The following is a 26,277-nucleotide window of genomic DNA, read 5'->3' as shown; positions in this document are numbered from 1 at the left end:
TAAATCTTTTCTGAACCCTTTCAAGTTTCACGACATCTTTCCGATAGGAAGGAGACCAGAATTGCATGCAATATTCCAACAGTGGCCTAACCAATGTCCTGTACAGCCGCAAGATGACCTCCCAACTCATGTACTCAATACTCTGACCAATAAAGGAAAGCATACCAAACGCCTTTTTCACTATCCTATCTACCTGCAACTCCATTTTCAAGGAGTTATGAACCTGCACTCCAAGGTCTCTTTGTTCAGGAACACTTCCTAGGACCTTACCATTAAGTGTATAAGTCCTGCTAAGATTTACTTTCCCAAAATGCAGCACCTCGCATTAATCTAGATTAAACTCCATCTGCCACTTCTCAGCCCATCGGCCCAATCTGATCAAGATCCTATTGTAATCTGAGGTAACCTTCTTCGCTGTTCACTACACCTCCAGTCATGAAGGAGGACTTGGGGAATACAGTTCAGACTGAATGGACCAGTGGTTCAAGCATCTTACTGTATTGTCCTGCTCCTCAAGTAGCTGTGACAGAAATACAGGCAAATTTCATGTGTTTTCAGAAGTCTTACCGGGGCACAGAAGAAGAATTGTCTAGATTTAAAATGCGAGCTTCCTCTTCCTCCATGAATGCTGTCTGACCCGCTGTGATCTCCAGTATTGGTTGCTTTCAGTGCAGATTTCAGCATCTGCAGTAATTTGCTTCTGCAGTGAGATATCAACCTGGTTTTATTGCTCATGCCTTGGGTGTGCAGTGGTGAGAGAAATCTTGGTTCCATGAATTTGACCTTTATAAATGGTTGCCTGTACCTCTGACGTTTGGACCAGAGGCTGGGGGCTAGATTAGACAACAGAACGGGTGACAAAATGGCTGCTTATACATCTGTTTTCCAGTCTGGGAGGCTGGATTAGAGGTCAAGGCAGTTGATCCCTTGAAGAATTGTGGAAGGAGCCAAGTCTGAAGGCAGGCTGCCTGAAAAGTCACTTCTGTCATTTTCACCATGTCAGAAAGCTAACAACTTCAGCCATCCAGGCTCCATGTCTTTCTTCATGGCATCACTGAACAGGACAATAACGTTCGGGTGTATGACATTTTGACAATTGCACTAGTGCCTAGGAAATGTTAACTTCCAACGAGTCATCCTGTGATTTTTTTTTGAACTTCTGGCAGACATGTAGCAAGTTGTGTATGATGCACCCAAAAATCCAGAAATACATTCTTAGCAGACAAAACTCTCTGCTCAAAGAGCAAAGCCAAATACTTCCCTTCAGTATTAATGAATTTAGAATAAGATCAGTCGAAAACTGTTAACCTGGGAAGTTTGGCAATTAGTACTGTCAGAAAATCAAGCATGAGTCAGTCATTCAGTTTCTTGAATCTGCTCCCTATTCAGTTAGACCATGAGTGAACTATATCTTAAGTCCCGCAATGCACCTTAGTTCACTAAAAATTTATAGCTTTTCCTAACCATTATCCACAACTATACATATTATGAGTACTGGTCACAACAGTGAGCCAGAGAGCTTTAGCTAATATTTGTTATTCCCCCTACTGGGGGAATGTACCAAAGTAATATTTCCTATAAAATACATTAAAATCATGGAAAATCAGACTTATGTTTAAGGGTATGCTGTAGTGGGTTAGAGAAGGATAGAATGTAAAAGCTGTTCAAAATATTTGATGCTGCAAATTTAAAGCTGTAGATTTTATGCCAGGTGTTGAGAATTTGATCATTCAAAATCTTGTGCAGATTTACTTTTTGTGCTCAAAGGTTTGTCAATATTAAAAACAAACTCTTCAGTAAAGATCATTCAGATTAAATTTATTGTGGTTTGTAAGGTTTTAACTCTTAACAGAGAGTTGAAATGTAATAAAGAAATAACTGAGTGCAGTAGAAAGATAAATATGTTTAATTAGGGTGGAAGATGATTGCTAAAGGAAATGCAACTCCTACAGAAGGCGCTAACAATTTTAAATTAATCTTTTATATTGAATCCCTTTCACATGTCCAGTGAGAATGATTCCTCATGTTGTTAGCCATTTATATATTTTCAGACCCTATTTTTTTATTCAGTATGAATTACACACAGCAGTTGGAATCATGTGTTGCAAGCTAAGTTGTTTGATGTGAAAAAAACATATCATTTGCTTTGCTGCTGTTGTGAAGTGCTGAGAGGTTCCGTAAATACAGTCTATACACAGGACATAACGTGTTCCCTGTGTTACAACAGAACCTACGCTTCCAGTGAACTTTATTAGTTATAATGCTTAGGGTGTCCAGAGGTTGTGTAAAATGCGTCATGAATGCAAATCTTGATTTTTTTAAATATAAAGTATCAAGTTAACTTTGTGGGAGTGTTTTCTGGCAGTAGCACTTTGAGAAGATTCAGTTCTCCAAATCTCAGTTTATGTCCACATGTTAACCTCTTGAAGTATTAATACCCCATGGAAAGCTCCCTTCTACATTTCACTGACCTAAACCTAAAGCTAGATTGATTCTTCTATTTATCGAAGTTGGTTGGTAAAACACTGGGTCCTTGCTAGCCTTTTCACTTGAGGTGACTTCCGTTATCATGTGTTAGATCACTTTCACAAGTGAGTCCCAACTCCTGCTTATAAGTGTCGATCCAAGCTGTGAAAGTAAGGTAAGAGTAGCAAATGTGTCATGAGAAATAGAAAGCTATATCTGCTGACTCTGAGGCTAATTGAATTTATACAAACTCCAGATGATTGCTGTCAAATCATTAAAAGTAGTATAATATTCCATCAGTTAGCATTTAATTGTAAAATATCAAGTGAACCAGGAAATAAACTAACTGATAGAATTATATATTTATGTACATAAGAATTATCTAATTCTTCAAGATGAAATAATAATAAAAACTTTGCAGTCTGGTGCAAAGTTGTTCTTTAAAAGGTAACCTTTATACTTGTTATCCTTTCTTTGGAGAATCTATTTTGCTTTTTCCTGCAAAGCTTTTAAACAGTTTGACTTTTCTGCGTCACAGAAAGTCCAGGGTTTCAATCTCTCATATGCCTATTGCTAGTTGCCATAATTTGATTTGATTTTCAGAACTGACACTTTGTTTTAAAGTTAATTTGTTGCTTTAACCAAAGAACTGGTTGTGATTGTCTAAAGGTTGTATGGCTGAGTTTACATTTCAAAAACAAGTTGCAACATAAGCAATGAATTTGATTGTAACAGTATTAACTCACAGCAGTGGTCTTTCAACTTCATGTAAGTTGTGACTGGAATTAAATGTACAAGCACCAAGAACAAACAAAAATGCTTCATTTTTTAAGAAAGCAGCATTAAAGTACCGACTGTTTCTGTTATGTTTGTGATCTTAGTTTGACAGCTAATTTCATCCCATGCAATAATACTATGCACTTTGTTAAATTATCAAAATTTAAACAATGAGGTAAATCAAGAATATTGTTGCCATAACAATAGAGCATCCAAAATTGGGAGATGCACAGAGGGGTGGCAGGAAGCCAGAATCCCATCTCATTCCCACTTCTGTCAACAATAAGTTCTGGGAGGGAAAGTCCAATCTTGACATTCCTGCCCCAAGGTCTTTTGAGGCTTTTAAGTGGTCAATTAATATTCATTTTATGGCCACTTCAGGGTATATTTCTGCCTGAGCTGCCATTATCTCAGGAGATCGATGTGACAAGAGAGAGTCGGCCTAACCAACTGGTCAGCCAGTACGGGCAGGCTATCAGCATGCTGGGGTTCTATCTCTTTGCATTAATCTACATGTACTTGAGGGGGTATAGACAGGGTGGATAGAGACAAGCTTTTTCCCAGGGTGAAGGATTCAATAACGAAAGGAAATGCTTTCAAGGTGTGAGGTGGAAAGTATAAGGGGGATATACACAGCAAGTACTTCACACAGAGGGTGGTGGGCATCTGGAACGCGTTGCCAGCAGAGGTGGTAGAGGCAGGCATGGTATGTTCATTTAAGATGCGTCTGGACAGATGCATGAGTAGGTGAGGAGCAGAGAGATACAGATGCTTAGGAATTGACTGACAGATTTAGACACTACATTTGGATCAGCTCAGGCTTGGAGGGCCGAAGGGCCTGTTCCTGGGTTGTAAATTTTCTTTGTTCTTTCTTCTTTCTTCTTTGTTCTCTTTAAGACTTCTTTGAGGAGATAACAAGCAAAATAGATAAAGGGGAGGCAGTGGATGCAGTAGATTTGGATTTTCAGGAGGAGTTTAATAAAGTATCACATGCTAGGCTATTTACTAAGACAATTCCTTGAAAGTAGAGTCGAAGGTAGATAGGATAGTGAAGAAGGTGGTCAGAGCATTGCGTATAGGAGTTAGGACATCATGTTGCAGCTGTGCAGGACAGTGGTGAGGCCACTTTCAGAATATTGCATGCAATTCTGGTCTCTTTCCTATTGGAAAGATGTTGTGAAATGTGAAAAGGTTCAGAAAAGATTTACAAGGAGGTTGCCAGGGTTGGAGGATTTGAGCTGTGGGAGAGGCTGAATTGGCTGGGGCTGTTTTCCTCAGAGTATCACAGGCTGAGGAGGTGACCTTATAGAGGTTTATAAAATCATGAGGGGCATGGACAGGGTAAATAGGCAAGATCTTTTTCCTGGGGTGGGGGAGTCCAGAACTAGAGGGCATAGATTTAGGGTGAGAGGGGCAAGATATAAAACGGACCTAAGGGGTAATGTTTTCACATAGAGGGTGGTGTGGTATGGAATAAGTTGCCAGAGGAAGTGGTGGAGGCTGGTACAATTACAGCATTTAAAAAGCATCTGGATGGAGATATGGAAAGGAAGGTTTTTGGAGGGATATGAGCCAAGTGCTGGCAAATCAGACTAGATTAGGTTGGGATATCGGCATAGATGAGTTGGACAGGAAGATCTGTTTCTGTGCTGTACATCCCTATGACTGTATGACTCTTAAGTTCCCATAGTGTTGGACGTAGTCTATTTTCATTGCCAGAACTTTGGCTAACTAATAGAAGACAGAGATTTGGCATAAGGCATGTATTTTCAGGATGGCAACCTATAACTAATGGAGTGCCACAGGGATCAGTGCTGGTGCCATAGTTGTTTACAGTATGTTAAAGATTTAGATGGGGAAAGAGAATGTACTATACTGTCGCAAAGTTTGGGGATGACATGAAAATAGGTGGGAAGGCAAGTGGTGAAGATGACTGGTGAAGCGAGTGGATGGAAACTTGGCAGTTGGAATATCATGTGGATAAATGTGAGGTTATGCAGTTTGGCAGGAAGAACAGAGGAGATGAATATTATTTAAATGGAGAAAGATTCCAAAAAGCTGCAGGTTTTTGATTAGAAAGGGGATGATAGATTATGAGCAGGAGACTGGGGTTGAGAAATATAACAGCTATGATCTTGATGGACTGAATGGCCTAATTCTGCTTCTATATCTTACTGTTTTATTTTGGTCTTATAAACAGAAGGATTTGCAAATCCTCATGCAAGAAGCAAATAAAGCTTGTATCCAAGTGCAGAAGGTAATAGTGAAAGCAAATGACATGTTGATCTTTATTTCAAAGGGAATGGAGTATAAAAGGAGGGAGGTTTTACTAAAAGACACTAATCAGACCACACCAGGAATACTGCAAATCATTTTGGCCCCTCCTATAAAGAAGATAAACTGACATTGGAGACAGTCCAAGATTAGTTTCATTAGACTGTAACAAGGTATGGAGGCATTGTCTTATGAGATGTTGCGTAGGTTTGGCCTGTACTCTTTGGATTTCAGAAGAATGAAAGGTGACTTTATTGAAACATATAAGAATTTGGAGACTTGACAGGGTTGCTATGGTAAGTTTGTTTCACCTTATGGGAGAGTTTAGTACCAGAGGGCATAATCTCCGAGTAAGCAATCACCCATTTAAAACAAAGATGAGAAGGAATTTCCTCTCTCAGGTTACAAATCTGTTGGATGCCTTGCCAAAGAGAACTACCAAAGCTGGGTCATGAAGTATATTCAAGGCTGAGATAGACAGATTTTTAGGAGTTAAGGATTATTGAGAAAAGGCAGGAAAATGGAGTTGAGGTTTACCAGATCAGTTTGCGATTTTATTGATTGGCAGAGCAGACTGAATGGGTCAAATAGCATACTTTGGCTTCTATGTCTAATGATTTTACAGGTGCATGGCATGGGTCAAAAGGTAAAGAATCTTCTTAAATGTTAATCAATGATGGCCTAAATAGAAGAGTTACTGCCTTTCCAAAGTAATTAATTGAGTGATGTGCTTTGACATATTTAAAACAATAAAACACTGTATCATAGAAGTTTTAGAAAATAGTGTCTTGAAAAATACATTAACTATAAATAATGTGATCACTGATTTATAACAGTCACTGTTGGTAAAAAAAAGTGCTCACTGTTGTGCTTTGTACCTACAGCTGGCAATTTTTCAAAAACCTTATTATATTGTATAATGAGCAATAATTTGTTGAGGTTTGAGATGTGATGAAGATCAGTTTAATATATTTTCAGTTATCAAAATGTTTTGCTATCCATTTTCTCATGTCAGCTTGATGGATCTGCTGAAAGGAGTGTCACCAAATACTTTTACTTGTCAAAATGCTTTGCTGTAAGAGCTTCTATCCAACAAAAGTGAAGAAGATGGAAATCTTCTTTGAGAGTAATAACTACCTAAGACCATAAGACATAGGAGTGGAAGTAAGGCCATTTGACCCAACGAGTCCACTCCGCCATTCAATCATGGCTGATGGGCATTTCAACTCCACTTACCCGCATTCTCCCCGTAGCCCTTAATTCTTTGTGACATCAAGAATTTATCAATCTCTGCCTTGAAGACATTTGGCGTCCCGGCCTCCACTGCACTCCACGGCAATGAATTCCACAGGCCCACCACTCTCTGGCTGAAGAAATGTCTCCGCATTTCTGTTCTGAATTTACCCCCTCTAACTCTAAGGCTGTGTCCACGGGTCCTAGTCTCCTCGCCTAACGGAAACAATTTCCTAGCGTCCACCCTTTCCAAACCTTTTTTCTATCCTCTCTCCTTTCTGGCATTGGCTTCCATCACTGGCTTTTGCCTCAGATATTTCAACTAAAAGACTAAAATGTAGTTCTCATTTTACTCCATTGGAAATCAAGCAAAGTTGACCAGTGCATTAACAGGTTGCCTGACTTTAGTAGATGTTGCAGTCAAACCCTAGTATTGTATTTACCTGCTGTCCTCATATGGACATCGCCTGTAGAGAGTCCAGTCATTACAGATGGAAATCAAACTCATTCTTCTTTCCTGAGCCCAGAGACCTTTAACCCATTGTAAAAATAATAATGGAAAAAAATGTACAGGGAATTGTGGGAACGGGATGGAGAAAAGGTAATTACACACAAATGGGCAGTATAGTGTGTCAATTGCTCTTTACCAGCGATGTCTCATTATAGCAGATTAGTGCCTTGATCAGGTTCATGCTATATTGTGAAGTTTCTGTAACTTGTGATGCAACTTAGTAAGAAAGACATTACTGTTTGTCACTGTTACAGTTGATGCTGAGGGCTCTTGTGGAACAGAGCACTATGTGTGGATCAATCTATATGCAGGCTGCGCCTACATAATTAAAGGCATGGCAGTGTCATACAAGGCTAACTAATGCTTGGCAGTAATCCAGATTGCGAGTAAGTACAATGGGCTTGTGAAAGGTCACCTAAGAGAACACGCATGACGCCCACTGCAAAGCTGTCAAGGCAACATTCAAAGAAGTGGTCAGGCACTAGATATTCAGTGGCCTATGTCATCACTTGTGTACTAACCTTTTCACTAGGTCAAAAGTAAACTTTAAATGCAAATAGGTAACAAACTTGTGACTATTCATCAAAAAAAAGAACCGGTAATTGGAAACAAAAGCAGAAATTGCTGGAAAAGCTCAGCAGGTCTGGCAGTATCTGGAGAAAGAAAGCAGAGTTTATGGTTTGAGTCCAGTGACCCTTCTTCAGAACACATTGTTCCAGCAATTTCAGTTTTTGTTTGTGACCATTCATGTCTGAAACAATGGGAAAGTCTAGAAATTGGCCTAAAACTTGGAATGGAAATTGATTGATTGATTGATCGATTGTTGTCACATGTACCAAGATACAGTGAAAAATGTTATTTTGCATATTCTACAGGTAGATCATACAAGACAATGTCAGCCAGGATAGAAGAACAGAGTTCAGAATACAGTGTCACAGGCACAGAGAAGGTGCAGAGAGATTAGAATTAACATTTGAGAGGTCCCAAGTCAAAAGTCTGAGAACAGTGGGGAAGAAGATGTTTATTCATAAGTGTATGCAAATTTTTATATCTTCTACCAGACAGAAAAGGATGGAATGGAGTATAATCGGGGTAGGAGGGGTCTTTGATTATGGTGGTTGTTTTCCCAAGGCAGCAAGAAGTATAGATAGAGTCAGTGGATGGAAGACTAGTTTGCATGTTGTATTGGGCTATGTTCACGACTCTCTGTAGTGTCTTGTGGTGTTGAGAAGGCAGTTGCTATACCATACTGTGATGCATCCAGATGAGATGCTTTCTATGGTGCATTTATAAAGGTTACTAAGAGTCCTTATGGACATGCCAAATTTCCTTAACCTTTTGAGGAAGTGGAGACATTGTGCTTTCTTGATCATCACGTCAACTTGGGTGCAGCAGGATAATATTTGGTGATCATCACTCCCAGAAACTTGATGCACTCCATCATCTCCACCTCAGCACCATCGATGCAGACAGGAGCTTGCCCTCCACTCCGCAGAATTCGGCCACGTAGTCGTGAATGTATAAGGAGTATAGTGGGGAGCTGAGTATGTTGACTTGCAGGGCACTGGTGTTGAGGATTATGATGAGGAGGTGTTGTCACCTGTTCTTACTGATTGCGGTCTATGGGTTGGGAAATCAAGGATCCAGTTACTGAGAGGAGGGAGCCAAGCCTAGGTCTTGGAGTTTATCGATGAGTTTGTTTGGAATTATGATGTTGAAGGTGGGACTGTAGTCAATAAGTAGGAGACTTTCATAAGTATCCTTCTTATCCAGATGTTCCAGAGATGGGTGCAGGGCCAGGGAGACGGCTTCTTCTGTGGACCTGTTATGCTGGTAGGTGAATTGCAAAGGATCAAGTCAATTTGGTAGGCTGTAGTTGACGTGAACCATTCAAACACTTCATAATTATGAAGGTCAGAGCTACTGGGCAATAGTTTCCATCTTTGGCCGTTAACCTTATTTCGGCTAACACTTGGTGTAAATTTTGTTGATTACAATGAAAATCATTCACCCATGTACAAACCAGCCGTAACTTGCATTAAAACGCTCAGTTGCAGCAGCAGAACAAAGCCATGGGCTGCATAAGGAATACCATGTGCGGAAAGTCATTGCTATCTGAGCTACCAAATAAACAGTGGCAAAGAAAATATCAAATATGTATCAGTGGTCCATATTCAAGGCTGAGATGTATCCATTTATACAGTCTCCTCCCCTGCTTGTCCAGAGGTGATAGAATGATAAATGTTCAGATCCATATTTTCTACAGTCATTAATATTTCTGATTGATGACAATTGGGACTTCTTTTACAGTTGTGTGATCTTTAGGTTTAATGGTGCTTTTCAGTAATATACAGGTAGCTGTTACATAAACTTTCTTTCCAGCAATCTGAAATACATAATCATGAATATGTAAGGACCTTTAATTATGATTCAGTGGGATCCATCTAATTAATTAGTTTTTATACAGAATTACATAGAATTTAAAGCACAGCAACAGATTATTCAAACTAACCAATCTATGCCGGAATGCATTCACTAACAAGCCTCTTTCCATTACATCACATCTTATCAAGAGATCAAATTTTATCTTGCTGTCCTAATATTGCTAGTTTCTGATGTTGGTCTTATGTAGTCTTTTTGTGTAACTTTAAGATTAAGCTATATCAACCATAACTTATGGTGAGTAAAATTATTTTTTTGTCACATTCTTCGGTCCTCTGGCCTTTCCAAAGCTTGTACATCTATTTTGGTTTTGCTACTTGCTGTTCAACAGCTCACCTATCAGTAGCGGACTGTTCTATTACCTTGCTAAACTCAATATATGAAATACATTAAGCTTCATCCCTCATCAAACCATTCACTCTTTGGGAAATAGTCAAACTTTTTTTTAACACTTCAGATAGTATGAACAAAATCATGCAACTGTTTCTTTTAGGAACACGTATATTTAAATGACTAATTACAAGAACTTACAACCATTTTATTCACCTTCAGAAGCCTGTATGAGGAGCTCGTGGAGTTGTTGTCACTAAAATTGAAATCATTAATTGTTTTGGATTCTTTATTTTCTCTTGCCTATTTAGCCAGTCTTTATTGGCCTGTTACCTTAATATACATCCTTATCTAGCTTCTCCTGTCTTTCTTTAAACCCTCTCTGAACACAACTTGTCTGCTAAACTCATTTCCTGCACTTTTTGAACCTGTGTTCATTAAACCTCTGACTAATCAATTTTGTTTCCCTGCCATCATGCTAGATAATATCGCATCTCTTTCAAATCTGCCATTACCACCCCACCAACTCCTTGAAACACTTTGATCTGTCCATAGAAATATTGCAACAGCTCCAAACTCCTTTCTTTTCCCTCACTTTCCTGAATATGTAAATCACTTCCCAAAGTCGTCATAATTTTACCCAAATAGACCCTAAATTCCTGAATTTTCTTTCTAGGTCTTTCCACTTATTTAACTTATACTTTTTCATACCTACCTTAAAACTTGCCACTTTAATCAAACATTTGGTCCCATTGCCCTCTTATCTCCTTTTGCCTTAGTGTTACTTTTTGTGTTATTGCGCTTCTGTGAAGCATTTTGTATTTTCGAACTACAGAGGAACTATATAAATGCAAATTGTTGTTGTTACCTCTGCATTCTCATGTGGAACATCACATTCTCACTCCAGTTGGTTTATGAAAATTAAATATATTTCCAGAGTGTAGTTTTCAGAATCATAATACCCTGTGAGAAATCAAGATATTGATCAGGTTTCTGTGGCTACTTGCAAAAGTACAGTGTAACTGTTGGAAAGTAACTGCCAGAGATCTGCATTTGTGATTCCTTTCTGAGCTAGGAATTATTTTATCCCCAGATACCTGAAAGAATGGCTATTGTGGCATTGATCTTAGGATGTTTCTTTCAAAGCATTAGATTGTATAGATCAAATAAAATGACTGAAATATAGGCTGACTGGTAAAAACCTAGGTGAGGACACCAAAAAGTGAATGCTCAATATTAAATCCCTCCCATGTAAAGTCACAGACCCTTGCCTTGCCCTGATTGTGAGATCCTGCATGCCCTATAACGCAGGTGCTAACTTATTTAAAATTCTCCCATCCCACAACATAGATGCTGCCCTAGGTTCGAGTATTTTAACTTTGTTACTTATAACACCATTACTGCTGCCCACTCTCTCTCAACCTCCCAAACATATACCCCCTGCCAGCCATCTCTTACTTCACCTTTGACCAATTGCTGCCAGGCTGTCAAATCTTTTTCATTCCCGTGCCCACTCAACAAAATCCTTTCCCCATAGCGCTAGCTCAGGTTGCACTCCCTTTCAGATCCCTTGTCTCCCTTTATCTCTCTCACTCCTGTGTTACAATACTTTGTTAGCAGGAAATAGGTTCTCAGCTGAAGAGCATAGTTGACCTGCTCGAGTTCTTACTGTTCCTTCCGGTTACAGCACAATAAAAGTTTTGTGTTTTGAATTGTCCTTGACATTCTTTTATCCCACAATGGGTGGACAGAGTGTGCTGGAAAACATGACATCATTATCACTGACAGGCGCTCAAATAAATCACCTGCATGTCTGCTCCTTTTGCTTATTCAACCCTTCTTATCCAGAGAACCGAGTACTACTTCTAGGAGATTTCTTCCATGCATGTTAGACAATAACACACTGTGATTGTTTTCACATGTATTAGGTTCATTACTCTCCCTTAATTGTTTTTAATAAAAAAAGTCCTTTTATGGTCTATGCTGTTTGAAAATCATAGCAACAATCCATGGCAGGCAAAAAAAATACAGAAAAGATCATTGGTGTCCTGGCTGTTGTCTGAGTGGTGAGAAAATATGAAGTAATGTTAAGCCATCAAGATTTTTGTTATCTGTCATCTGTGCTGTGTTGTTTACATTGATTGTTCTGAACTTAAAGATAGGAATATGTAAAAGTGCTGGTATTTTCTTTTAAACCTGCCCTCCAGGGACCAACCAAAGGGATACTGCTTCTTTTACATAGTCTGTTTTGAGTCTGATTTGTTTACAAGGCCATGATTGTAGCAGTTTTAACTAAAGGTGCCACATAGTCTATGCAACTGCAACAACAAGACTCGGTTCAAGAAAGCAATCTGTAAACATTGTTCCTATTTATGAATGTTAACACAGCAAACAGATAGTGCAGGACATTACAACTTCTCTCACCCTTTACCTAAAAATGACACAGAGGAAGTAAGTGAAGCAGAAATCTTGAGCATTACTGGTCTTGCGCAAAAAATAGTGTATGTCTTTTTCTCTCTCAGCTGTTTCAAGTGCCCTCAGGTGGAAAACTATGATGCTTATGACTCACATGAGTCACATGAGATGAGCAATAGTACACCACAATAGTTACATTTCTAATGGTCTGTTCTCAAACAAACTTTAATTCAATGTATGCCTTTGAAAGACTAGTTAACATTGTGGGGTTTGATTGTTTATTGAAATCTTTTCACTACCTATTTCTTACCCCTGTCTCCTTCCTATTGCTTGACAGTTCTCAAACCTCAGTTTCTTCACTGTTTTTCACTACTAGCTGAAATGTTGAAGGTAAATAAGGACTGGTCAGACCCAGAATAGCTGAATTAATTTAAAAGGCCAGAACAAAGTCATTGTAGACTAGAGTTCAGAACAATCTTTCCTATGTTTACTCAAAATGAATGCCTCACTTTACTGAGGGTTTGCTGCGCCTGGCACTCTGCCGATTATGATACCACAATTAAAGCTCATAAATACTTAGCTTCTTGTCATGTTCCTTTTCTCTGCAGAGGAAATGAAGGAAGAGTATGACACTATGGGGCCTGAACCCACACTTCAGCCGAGTAGAGGTAACGGTACAGGTGAGAATTACATAATGTTATGTTTCTATAAAAGCCTCACTGTGAGGTAAAATTTACCACCTTTCTATAGCTTTAATGAGTGAAATTCTGCCCGTTGTAAGTTGTGCTTCAGTCCAGTTGGATTCACTATGGCCTGAACTTTGTCTTCATATCTTTTCCAACCAATTTTCTCTCCCTGTCCCTGCTTCAACTTAACCAAGCAAGTGGGTTCAGTTTCTTGTGTGTGGTTTGAAAGCCACATACGTGGTAATGTTTGAATGTCTAAAGCCTCTGCAGTCTAAATTGGCTTTTTAAAAAATGCAAACACCAGTAAGTTAAATAGTGGACAGTTATGGAGCTCAGTCCCTTTAATTCTGATCGAAGCTATTCAAAGCTATCCTGGGTAAACGCAACAACTGAGTGTAATTGGGGGTGACCTCATTCCTCCAGCCATGTGTTCATGGGCATACCGAGAATTTTTCCCACCTGATAAAGAACTTTTGTGAAAGCCATGGCACAGCATTATTAAAAAGCTCACAGTGCTCATGCAGGTGGCTAATTTAGAAGGTTTGAATGCTTTTTTTTCAGTTCATCAAGGTGTTTTCCAGAATGCAAATCAAAGTTGCAACATTGAACCACAGAGACATACGTTTCAGTCTAAATTTAACTTCAGATGGGAACTTTACCAGTAGCTGGTTGCACTATGACATATTTTGCTAATCTCGTGAAAACTGGTCACAGGTTTTGAAATAAACAGAACCAACTAGCTAAGCTGTTTCTGAATTTGCAAGAGCATCAAAATCTAAAGATACATGTAAATAGATATTTTAAGTTTCTTTCCACCCGTAAACCATTATTTAGCAGGTGTGTTTCCACATTTCCTCAAATCTTCAAAGCAATGGCACATCATCATATAACAAGGGAAATTTAATTGCAACATTTTGCCAGCTGAAATGTTTATATTTTTATCCTTCCATAACTTTATTTTGTAATAGACTAAACTGCATAATTTCAATGTTAGTTCAAAAATTATATGTATGGAAAATGTATAAAATATGATACTATTTCTTTGTTTAAAGTTCATGTAGGAAATGCATTTCACAATAATCTCTTTTATTACTTCATCCCTTTAGACTGACAAATGATTGGCTGTTTTAGTTTTGCAATCCTCAGCTGGACTGTGTATTTGTGGTCCAGCTTCCACTTTATTTTAGGCTCACAGCTACCGTTTCGACAATTCTTCTAAGCCTTCTGGTACTTTTGGGTGCGGGATCCAATGTTCTGAATGTATAAGCGAGGGCGGTTAGATTTAGATCTGGCATTCCATTTTATCATAGATAAGTACACTTGGATAGGAACAAATAAACAAATATATTCTGTCCCTGAAGTCTTGCTTGGGTCATGACTCAAGGACTGTCAGTATTTATGTGTATAGTGTCCATATTGACCTTGGAAATGAAGTAGTACAGTACGACAGCCTCTAAATACTGTAAAGAAATATTGACCTAGAATATGGGGCAGAGACTGCAATGTATTGTGGCCATTTTCCAATGGCACAAAACATCCCAATTTTGTCGGATTTGTGGCCAGTCAATGTAGCCTGTTAAATCCTACGCATAAATTCACTTTTTCTATTGCTTGAAAGAGGTTAAAGCCCCTTCAGTGTATTGATATAGTGGCCTATCACTCACAGGGTCCCCTCCATTAATTATGCTATTGATGGCCTGAAATACTAGGTCCGTGTTCGGGATTCTTCAGAGGTCCCTGTGCCAACCAAGTAAAGGGAGCCTAAAAACAACAGCAACAACACAACAGGAAGCTTGACACCAAGTTAAAGCAATCTGCTTGATTGGCATCACATCCACAAATGTCGACTCCCTCCATTACTGCCACTCAAGAGCAACAATGTGTAATATTTACAAGATGCAAGGCAGAGATTCATCAATGATTCTTAGATGGCGCCTTTTAAGCCCACAGCCACTTTCAGTTAGAAGGATGAGGGCATCAAACATGGGAAAACACCACCTGCAAGTTCCTTTTCAAACCACTCACCATTCTGTCTTAGAAATGTATTGCCATTCCTTCACTGTCGCTGAGTCAAAAATCCTGGAATTCCCTCCCTAATAAAATTGTGGATATATTTACAGCATATAGACTGTAGCAGTTCAAGAAGGCACCTCACCACCACCTTCACAAGGTCAAGGAGAGACAGGCAATAAATACTGCCCAGCCTGTGTCGCCCGTGTCCCACGAGTGAATTAAGTAAAATCTTTCTGTGAAGCTGGAAAGAGCATAAATGCTCTACATCCAAGTCCATAGTCTTCCGAAACACACCATGATACCATTTACTAACTCCTGACACTCAGTACTTTCTCCATTAGGCCCCCTCTCCCCACCCCAATCAGACCCTCCATGAGAGCACTGCTGGTCATTTTTCTGTCTAACATGTAAGTGCCAGACAATCTATCTGCCTGTGCTATTATTGAGCTGGCCACTGAAAAATATAGGAAGAAGTTTGGGTAACTCTCTGGGAAATTACCTGGCTTCAACTTGGCAATTCCCCTCTATAAATCAGGAATTCACCATGAAGGAATGTTGTTATTCATGAAAACACTGGGTGGGAAATTCACTTTGTAATTTTCCATTTTTTGGGGGTGCTTCCGGTTCCAAAACACTATCAGGAGCACTTGTACACTTCTTATTTACAGCATTTAAAAGACATTTGTACAGGTACATGGATAGGAAAGGTTTCAAAAACGTCGATTTTCCTGCTCCTCAGATGCCTGCCTGACCTGCTGTGTTTTTTCAGCACCACACTCTCGACTTTGAAGGGTATGGGTTAAATGCAGGCAAATGGGACTAGTTCAGTTTAGGAAGCCTGGTTGGGCTGAAGAACCTATTTCTATGCTGTACATCTCTATGACTCTACTCTCGGGCAAACTGAGCCAGCACCATATTGTTGAAGATATTAGCATCTATGAAGTTGGAAGGACGTCTATGAGCAGTATTTAAAGTCTTCATTAGGTTAGGTCCTTACAAGTTAGGCATTAATTAATCAATTTTACTGTGATTCTACCAGTGAGTGTTGCTTTCTATTGTCCTTTCAAGTTGCAAAAGACTATATGGCATCTATTGAAGGATGTTCAATAGCTGACTACAACTTTTCTACACAAATGAGTTGCTCTCAAACTTGGCTATATGAGTAAGCAATCTGTTTGGAATGCAACATGGTAGGGAAAATGAACAGAATCAATACAGAGCAAGACAAGTTCCTGGAAGAGGGAGAAGGAGAAGAGCAGTTAGCAGAAGAGACCAAATCCACCCTGAGTGTTCAGGGACCAATCCTCTAATCTGAATCTCAGTTAGGTGTTTGAGATTTCTGCATGTCAATAAGGAGATCCTCACTGAAATCTGATGTTTTCTGCAGCCATAACTGGAATCTAGGTAGTGGTGGGTGGGTGAAGGGGAGTGGGTGTGGGGTGGTTAGTGATGAAGGAGGATGAATTACAGTCTTGTTCCATGCAACTGCTGCTGAGTCACCACCTTAGCAATCGCAGTCACGTCTATGAGATCAGATTTATGGACTAATGTCAGATCTGTAAGTGATGGTAATGCATGTCCATTGATCGTTTTCTGTAGGCTGCCCTATCAGGTTTCACATCTGAAGCCTTGGCACTGGAACCTATGCAAGCGCTTACCAACTGGTAAACCCTTGGTATCACACCACATGCAGACTTTTTTTATTTAGTTTATCTTTTAAGATATATATAGTACTTATCTGTGATGGTGACGGAAAGTCTGATACCAAGTCACAGTGCAAAACCTTCTTATTGTTGCTCCACTGCCTGGCTTGCTTTAATTCTTGAATTTCTGAGAGGAAAAAGGTATACAGGTCAGTTTGTGGAGGAGCAAGGTTGGACAGGTAGGTGAACATAAGAAATGCATTCTTATATCATTTGTAATTTTTAGGACTAAGTGAGATGGGAGAAGAAAGGTACTACTACCTTCAATAACTTCACTCTTGTCACAAATTAAGTCTTGACATCTGGTCAATATCATCTCCTCTGTGGGAATTGCACTTGTAGATATGCTTTCCCCCGCTATGGTTCGCTCCTGATGCCTCCATCATTGTCTGAAGAGAGGAAAATAATTGCTTAGTAGTGCAGAACTTCATTAAAAAAAAGACATGTAATTGTAGCTTTCCATCATTAGGCTGGAACTTCATTCTTGCATCTGAGGAAAATAGTTTGCTGAGTATCTTTGCAATCATATTGGCTGTGATTGTCCAACATGTAAGTAAGAGTGTGAGTCTTGCAGCACTGATAGTTTGTGAGAATGAGGTAAAGCATATGAATGTTAAGTATGAGGCCTGATCGACAGAATGACAGAAATTATTTGTAGGCCAGTGATGGTAGAGCCTTGAACAGGCTGAAATGGTTGGTGTAATTCGTAGACTGTGAAATTTGACAATGCATTCACTGTCCTTGACCACTCATGTCAAGGTCTTTGAATTTCTTGTGGCACTGCATATAGTTCCTCAGGCTTAACTCCTTGTATCAACTTTTATGGTTACCTGCTCTGTCTGCTTGTTGTGTGTCTGGAGAACATCCTTCTCCTACAGATACAAAACATTGCTCTTCTTTTCCATATCCTCCACTAAACGCCCTGCATTTAGCATTCAAACAAAAATCCATGATGCCTGCTCTTACCTAATGTGACATTTCCCACTCATTCTCAGGTTAGTTTCTCTTCACATATGAATCTGGTGTAAACTATTTCTCTTTTCCACGCTGTGGGCTAGCTCTAAGCAATGGAGCCACTCATGATATTGTTCTCCTGTTGATACTGACAGTTGATTAATAATTTGTTTTGCATTTGTTGGACATTTTAAAAAGAAAGGCACACAAAGTTGGCTTGTAGGCAAACAATCGTGCATTATGATCGACATGCTTATTTTCAGGTTTCTATTTAAATTTCCCCCATTATGTCAGACTACTGTAAAGAACCACTAAATGTGTCAATATGCTGCCTTACATTATCGATTACACCACAAACTTGAAGTTACTCGACTGCAGGGAAACCCCTCTTTCTGAAAGCATGGAAGCTCTAGGTTGTCAGATAGTTTATGAAATACATAGTTTCTTGTTATCAATGTTTTTCTTGTTAAATAGCACCTAGGTTTCCAATGTAAGTCTGAAATGTCTGTAACAAAAAAAAAATTCAAGGAAAAACCCTGAAAGATAACAAGGCTGAGGAAAACAGAAGTAAAACTTGGCATGCCAGCAAGTCAGGCAGTTTAGGCTTGTAATCAGCATGTACCAATAAGGGCCTGTCATTTCCTGGCTAATGAAGGCTGTGGTTTTATTTGCTTTGTTTGTGATTATTTCAGCTATCTCCACCTAACAGTTAGAGTTCCCACAAGAGCTAAACAGTATGGGGAAGCAGAAATTCCAAGTAAAATTGCAGTCTTTCAGAACTGTGTATTGTAACTTGAGAGATGCCAAGTCACTCTGGGTTGTAGAGAAAGATTGGACTGTGGGTGACTGACATTCTTTTTTCTCCTTCCTTCCCTCAATATATTATTTTAGGAAAGACTGTAGATTGCACATCAGATTTTGAAGAGTATTTTGCCAAACGGAAGCTCGAAGAAGGAGACAGCCATGCGGTTAGCATTGCGGAATATTTGCAGCGGAGTGACACAGCCATTATCTATCCAGAAGCGCCTGAAGAACTGTCTCGGCATGGAACACCAGAAACCAATGGGCAAGAGGACAATGGTGAGCCTCTCTCACAATGTTAGCCCCTACACTGATACTTTTACACCTTAAATTCACTGCATGGCTCAATGTTTATCTTCAAATTTTGGGAGGTTTGTGACAACTGTCAGAGGCCTAATGTCAGACGTAGCATCATGTATTTTGCTGCGGGCTGTCAGATATGTCATTTTAAACACTTCATTTTTCATAGTGGTATGTTATGTACCACACATTTACTTTACAAATACTACTTTAGCGTTTGTTTAAACAGTGAATAGTCACTGTTTGGACTACACGCTTAGACGAGCAGGTGCAGGAATGTTTTATTACTGTTTACTTTAATACAGTTGACTCCACTTAAGCATTTACACACTTAAAAGAGTTGCTTCAAAGGTGTTATCCTGCATAACTGTCCAGAAGGCTATTACATAAAATAGTCACTTACATTCTCTTCCTTGGACGGTTTCAAACTTTTTCAAATAAAACTAGTATCATTTTATAGTGAAAGATGAGCCCCTGCACCACTACCACCCGCAATGTTCAATGCTTAAATACACCACACAGTGTAGTAACAGGGAATAAGTGTTGCCGATCTGGTTGTTGAGTATGCTGAGTGAGATAAGTAGAGCTGGGTCAGCATTTGGCACGTGAAAATTGGACTCCTTGAGCCAGCACTACAGTATGGGTAAACAGCCAAGGTTCCCATTTCTGGCCATTATTTAATTATGCCTGATGGGATATACAAGGATGTGGATGACTATTGGATACCAGCGATGCCTCTCTCTTGAAAGTGTTGACGTGCCCACAGACGTTCCTAGAAAGGCAAAATCCTTGAAGTCCAAGCAGACATTATGCATGAATGGATGCTATAAAACTATGAAAACAGACCTGCCTGACTTGGAGAAAGTGTCTGCAAAAAGAAAATTTTCATTGAAGTATGCACAGATGTGGGCTGCAGTTGGGTCAAACAATCTCGGAAATCGTTCAGAGGCAGTCACGGCTGCCACCTGCAAAGGTGGGCTGTTTAACATGTCATGGAACTTCATCCCAATTATAATAAAAACAGAAAGGCTGTCTAACTCTTAGCCCTCACATGCTCCCTATCTATGCCATCTCATGCCACCCTCACCCACTTCGACTGGCTTCTCATGCCCCTTAGACAAGGTGTGTGCCCCTCATCTACCTTGTATGTCAAGCTACGCATTCTTGATGAAGGACTTATGCCTGAAACATTGATTCTCCTGCTCCTCAAATGCTGCCTGACCTGCTGTGCTTTTCAAGCACCACACTCCCGACTGTCAAGTTACACCCCAGACCAATCCAGCCTTGCAAATCACACCTTTCATGACAAGGTATGGCACTTACCTGACCAGTCACCCACTGTGTAGAACCTTGTAATGACAATAGTACATTTCAAAAATGCTTTTAAAAAATCATTCATCCAAAACTTTCTATTTGGTATCAAAAAAAAATTCCTTTAATTACCTCATTATGTATTTTTTGCTGAGACCCCAAACATCCATGAGTGTGTTGAAACAGTTGAACAGCAGGGAAAATATTGCCTAATTGACACATGTGGCTGCCTATTTTCTTCTGTTGTTTGCACAATGTTTATTTACACAAGGCAAAGAGGGTTCAAGTGCTTACAGTTTCTGCTTTGATATTTTAAAGGGTCTGGATGGTTTATACTTTTATTGGCCATTAGTGAAAGGAATTTAAAAAAAAAAATGCTAGGATATAAATGAATGTTATTAAAAATAGACCTTTTTAAAACACATCCATTGATGTAGGATAATAAGTGAATGCTATAATGGGACAGTTGTGTTGCTCTGTAACCTTGTGCTATAGAAACTTGCACTATGAAAACCACTATAGAAAATTGCACTGTAAAAAATCACTAATAGAAAATTGCTGTACCTGTTCATTAGAAAGTTCGTATTATCCAAACAATGTCCACAATTTGTCAATCACATTATAACCAATTCGCGCTGATGAAATGCGTGTTATAGCAGTTCAACCTGTACGAGGGGCCATGGGGAGCTGGTGAAAGGGGCAAAGGGTGAAAGTTATGTGAGGCTCTGAGGGGGAATGCAAGGTGGGGCATAGTTGATCATGACGCCCTTCAGTAAGGCATGTTGAACTTGCCTTTCAGAAGGTTCCCTCTTCTAGTCTATGGTTCAGAACACCTCTGAGTTACCACAAGCCATGAATCCTTTTAGAACTGGCCCAAGTCCATTAAGTTACAGAGGACATTGAAATGCCTGTCTCTGCAAAGGAGATAGCCAGGTCAGCATTACTAGGTGAGGACTCAGGATCCAGACCAACCTTCTTGCCTGAATGACACTGGTTAAAAACAAGAAACCTCTGGGAATATGATCAGAAATCCCAGATTTAGGTTCCGAATGCCATTTGCAAACCTCCATGATGTCTCCCTGTCTCTATGAAAATCCAGTATTATTATTATAGATGTGTTATTTGTTGGTGGGAGACAACAGTTAACCTTTTTTAAGGGTATGTGGCTACGTTTTGGGAATGGATGGATCTCGCAGCTGTCTGTTGGCAGGTATTGGCAGCTGATGTAATTGTTCCTGTACCATTTGTTATCTGGAAAATGGGGAGCAGCTGCAGGGGAATGCAGCCCAGGACACTGAATTAATTGAGTAAACAACTGGAGGCCGTAACATGATGTTGGTGGGGTTGGAATTCTTGTAAGTTGCGGTCAAATGAGTGTTCACAACTTGCCAGAATACCACCGATCCACCTTGTGACATTTTTTGATCCCATGATTTGGGCAGGAAAAAGGCACTCAAATTTAGAGTTCCACAGGCTTTGCTAATTCAAAACAGCAAGACTGATTGAAAGGTTCAATAAAGAGATAACCAAGTGCTGTTAGTGATACCAATCTCAGTGTTCTTAGTTTAGGAAAGTAAAAGACATATGACTGGGATCACTGGACTTCCTACAGACAAAGCCCTATTTAAACTGAGGGAATGAAATTTGGCACCAGCGTCAGTTACAATGGCTTTAGCAAACAGACATTTATTATGAAGAAGCATTTATTATGAAAAAATGCCTGCATAATTCAGTAGAAAATAACTCATATTGCAGAGAATATGAGGGATGGACAAATTGCAGAAATACTTACATACATGCAGGTCACTTTTTCAATGGACAGAAGTTTATTAAAGTTTCTAATCAGTGATGGTAGTAAAAAGTATTTTGTTATTGATTAAACTAAGATTCGGACAGGAGACAGCAAAATTGGAGGTGTAGTAGACAGTGAAGAAGGTTACCTCAGATTACAATGGGATCTTGATCAGATGGGCCAATGGGATGAGGACTGGCAGATGGAGTTTCATATAGATAAATGTGAGTTGCTGCATTTTGGAAAGCCAATCTGAGCAGCACTTATACACTTAATGGTAAGGTCCTGGGAAGTGTTGCTGAACAAAGAGACCTTGCTGTGCAGGTTCATAGCTCCTTGAAAGTGGAGTCACAGGTAGATAGGATAGTAAAGAAGGCGTATGGTATGCTTTCCTTTATTGGTCAGAGTATTGAGTATTAGAGTTAGGAGATCATGTTGTGGCTGTACAGGATATTGGTTAGGCCACTTTTGGAATATTGCGTGCAATTCTGGTCTCCTTTCTATTGGAAGGATGTTGTGAAAGTGTTCAGGAAAGATTTACAAGTATGTTGCCAGGGTTGGAGGATTTGAGCTGTAGGGAGAGGTTGAATAGGCTGGGGCTGTTTTTGCTGAAGCATTGGACGCTGAGGGGTGACTTTATAGAGGTTTATAAAATTATGAGGGACATGGACAGGGTAAATAGACAGTCTTTCCACTGGGGTGGGGGAATCCAGAACTAGAGGGCATAGGTTTAGGGTGAGAGGGGAAGATATAAAAGGGGCCTAAGGAGCAACTTTTTCATGCAGAGGGTGGTGCGTGTATGGAATGAGCTGCCATAGGAAGTGGTGGAGGCTGGTACAATTGCAGCATTTAAAAGGCATTGGATGGGTATATGAATAGGAAGGGTTTATAAGGATATGGGCTAAGTGCTGGCAAATCTCTATGTACATCTCTATGACTCTATGACTCTACATGGTACTAGATTAAATTTGGATATCTGGTCGGCATGGACGAGTTGGACCAAAGGGTTTGTTTCCATGCAGTACTTCTCTATGACTCAATGACAGCTCCTTTATAAACTTGATTTCTTACATCTACATTTTCACAATTCAGGCATAAGGTGCTCACTTAATCAGTAGATTAATTGTTATCCCAACTGTTCTTGCTGTTATAAATTTGAGTTCATCAATTGTTTACAAAATATATGTCCATAAAATCATTTTATGTACTTTCTAGACTACCCATCATACTATCATCAATACAAACACCATTTGGAAAGAGATAGATGCATTTTTTATTCATTTATCGGATGTGGTTGGCCAGTATTATTGCCCTTTGTTGCCCTTGAGAAGGTGCTGGTGAGCTGCCTTCATGAACCATTATAGTCCATCAATTGTGGGTTGATCGGCAATGCCCATGGGGGGAAATTCCAGGATTTTGATCCAGTGATAGTGAAAGAACAGTGATATATTTCCAAGTCAGGATGGTGAGTTGCTAGGAGGGGAATTTGCAGGTAGTGGTACTAATACTACGGTGTTTAGTGTTGATGCAAGAATGGAAGATAGATATATTAAACAAAGAGGCATTTTGTTGCTACAGTGTTTATCCTTTTATGTGGAGAACTTAGTACTTCTTATAAGATTTGTCTTATATTAAAGAGCAGAGCAATGTTTAGGTAATACCAGCAGGTATTTCGTCTCAAAACATTGTAGATATGTGTGACACCATTTCATTTAGTGTACACATTGAGTATATGGGGTTCTGAGTTTTGGGGTGGGGTGGGGTGTGAAGATGTGGAGTGATGGAAATGCTCACCTAATGACAACAGTGAACCGTTTCATGGTTCAGTCTCTTTACAATTCTCCATATCAGCCACCAGTACTCAATGAGCACTGACAAACGGTTTACTGATTAGGAGTGAGGTGGGTAATGATTGAAGGAAACTTGACCAAAATGCTTTTGCAGGTTGGTGGAAAGCAGGCTGTGATGGATGGGATGTGAGGCATTGCTGGTGGGAAAAGGGACAGGAGACATGGAGATACTTGAGTATTTAGGAAAATACTTGTAGGGTTGGAAGATGCATTTATGTTCCACTTGGCTACCAAAAAAAAATCAGCATCAGAATGATTTTGTGCCCTTTTTGAGAGTGGTCTGTATAGTCCCTTAAAAGCCTACTTTCTTAGTTCCTCAACGGTCATTGGATGAAGCAGTGTGCAGATTCCACTCTTTGACGCATCTAAAACTGAATCAGGGCCTAATGAATTTTTTCACTCATTCATTGGGATGTGGGTGTTGTTGGCTGGTCAGTATTTATTGCTCATCCTCAGGTGCCTTTGAGAACATGGCAGTTAGCTGCCTTCTTGAACCATTGCAGTTCATGTGCTGTAGGTTGACCCACAATTCCCTTGGAAGGGAATTCCAAAATTTTAATTCAGCAACAGAGAAGGAACGGCGATATATTTCCACATCAGGATGGTAAGTGGCTTGGAGAGGAAGTGCAAAGCAGTGGTCTTCCCATGGTATCTGCTCTCCTTATCTTTCTTGATGGAGGCATTGTGGGTTTGGAATGGAACACTGTACTGACATATTTCAGTACGGATTCACTAATTTTTGATGTAGGGTATGACCTTTAGTTTCTTGGTTTGCTGAGAAAAAGCACATCAGATTGCATGTTCGTGACATTAGGGTGGAAAAGAGTGCATCTGCAGTTTGGCCTATAACAGCCCCATTCCTCGTCAAAAAAATTGAGTTAAAAGTTGAAACCATTATGTACTTAGAATATTGCATATTGGATTGAAGTTATCAGGAATACGCAGACTTTCATTTTTGAAGCTCCTTTATTTTTAATTTAATAATTTGATCGACTGTTCTGGAGCAGCTTTGTATCGGACTGTTCCAGGCTTACTGTATATTGTGAGCTTAACTAAGAGACAACATATTATGGAAATATTTCTATCCATAGCAACCTATTTGTCCGTTGTGATGCAACATTATCTCTATAAATTATTTCTGCTTTTTTTCAGTGGTAACATTTGTTACTTAATAGATATGACAGTGTGTCTGCAAAGTTATTTCTGTCATAAAAAATGTATTTAATAGAGTTTACCAAATACACAAAATCCATGGGACAAAGTACATATATATAAACATTTCTAGCAATAACAAACCAACCTAGTTTGATAAGTTATGAAACAACAGAATTTAAAAAAAAATTTCCTACATATTCGGTTGACATCATGCAGGTAAAAGACTTGCCCCTACAGTGGGTAAGCATAATAAGCATCTGTTTTGTAAGTATGATGGCAACAAGATGATAAAATGACCTGGAGAAATACATTAGTATTCTTTTATATTCCAAGGCTGAAGAATAAGCCTGCTGTTTATGTTCGTTATTGCCCAACATACTCCACCCTCCAACGGCCACATCTGAAATCTTTGCTATCTTGTTGATGGGTCAGTTTTTTTTGCCTTTTCAGATGAGCTGACAAAATTATTTGTGCTGAAGAAATCAAGAGGAGAACCTATTTCTTTTACAAAGCTGCCCAACTTAAACAATACATTTAGATAATGAGGACCTCAGTTTCTTTCTGAGCAGTTAGCAATGGGATTAAATCTACTTGCAGCCCACATAGTCTGTTTTCAACAGTTCATGGTAGCTGCCAGATTAGATGATTCGACTTACCTCCCTGTGATGTTTAGAATCAAAACATTCCCATTTCAGATGAAAAGCAACCTTGACCAAGAAACAAAGTGGATATCAGTTTGCAATTTTCTTACCTTTACATTCTCTCTGTCAGAGTCTCCACGAGAATGCCCTTCCCATCTCCTTCTGTTCCCCTGCAAGGAAAGAACCCAGCTCAATGCCTCTTTCATCTGCATTGTTCCATTTGAATCTTCCCCTTTTCACGTTTGCATGCCCTTCAAAGATGTAAATCAAAAGATAAATTAACTTTTCCCAAAGTCTTCCCTTTTATTGGTAATCATCAACGTTAGCAGTACTGCTAAAAATCAATTTACCTGAAAAATATTCAAAAATTACTACTGTGATAGGAATATCTCTACCACAAGACAGCTACAAATTTATCAAATCAATCAAATATCTATCAAAAGTCAGCTACAAATTTGTAATAAACAGGACTGACTCTGAACAGGTTTTTAATTCCTACCCGGTGGAGATCAGTTTGGGTTATAACAAATCAATTGAACTATACCTCATTTCTACAAAGAGTAGCAACCAGAATGCAGCTGTGAACATTTCAAAAGCATTATTGGCCTTGGGTATAAGTGGGC

The 26,277-nt window shown here is 39.4% G+C and overlaps 1 protein-coding gene across 6 annotated transcripts in view; it reads left to right on the top strand.

Moving 5' to 3' along the window:
- The window catches only part of LOC140482369 (zinc finger E-box-binding homeobox 2-like), a 147,937-nt gene that overhangs the window by 108,130 nt on the left and 13,530 nt on the right, over positions 1–26,277 (top strand). For 4 of the 6 annotated variants that reach the window (XM_072579744.1, XM_072579742.1, XM_072579743.1 and 1 more), the window contains 3 exons: positions 9,035–9,094; positions 13,057–13,128; positions 18,696–18,884. In XM_072579744.1, coding sequence (XP_072435845.1) covers positions 9,035–9,094; positions 13,057–13,128; positions 18,696–18,884 — 321 coding nt within the window. The remainder of the gene's footprint in view (positions 1–9,034; positions 9,095–13,056; positions 13,129–18,695; positions 18,885–26,277) is intronic. The other 2 variants (XM_072579745.1, XM_072579746.1) reach the window with 1 other exon arrangement.

Source organism: Chiloscyllium punctatum, chromosome 10, assembly GCF_047496795.1.
Source record: "Chiloscyllium punctatum isolate Juve2018m chromosome 10, sChiPun1.3, whole genome shotgun sequence".
Taxonomy (NCBI): Eukaryota; Metazoa; Chordata; class Chondrichthyes; order Orectolobiformes; family Hemiscylliidae; genus Chiloscyllium; species Chiloscyllium punctatum.
Note: the sequence above shows the minus strand (reverse complement) of the source record. Positions and strands in the feature narration are given on the sequence as shown.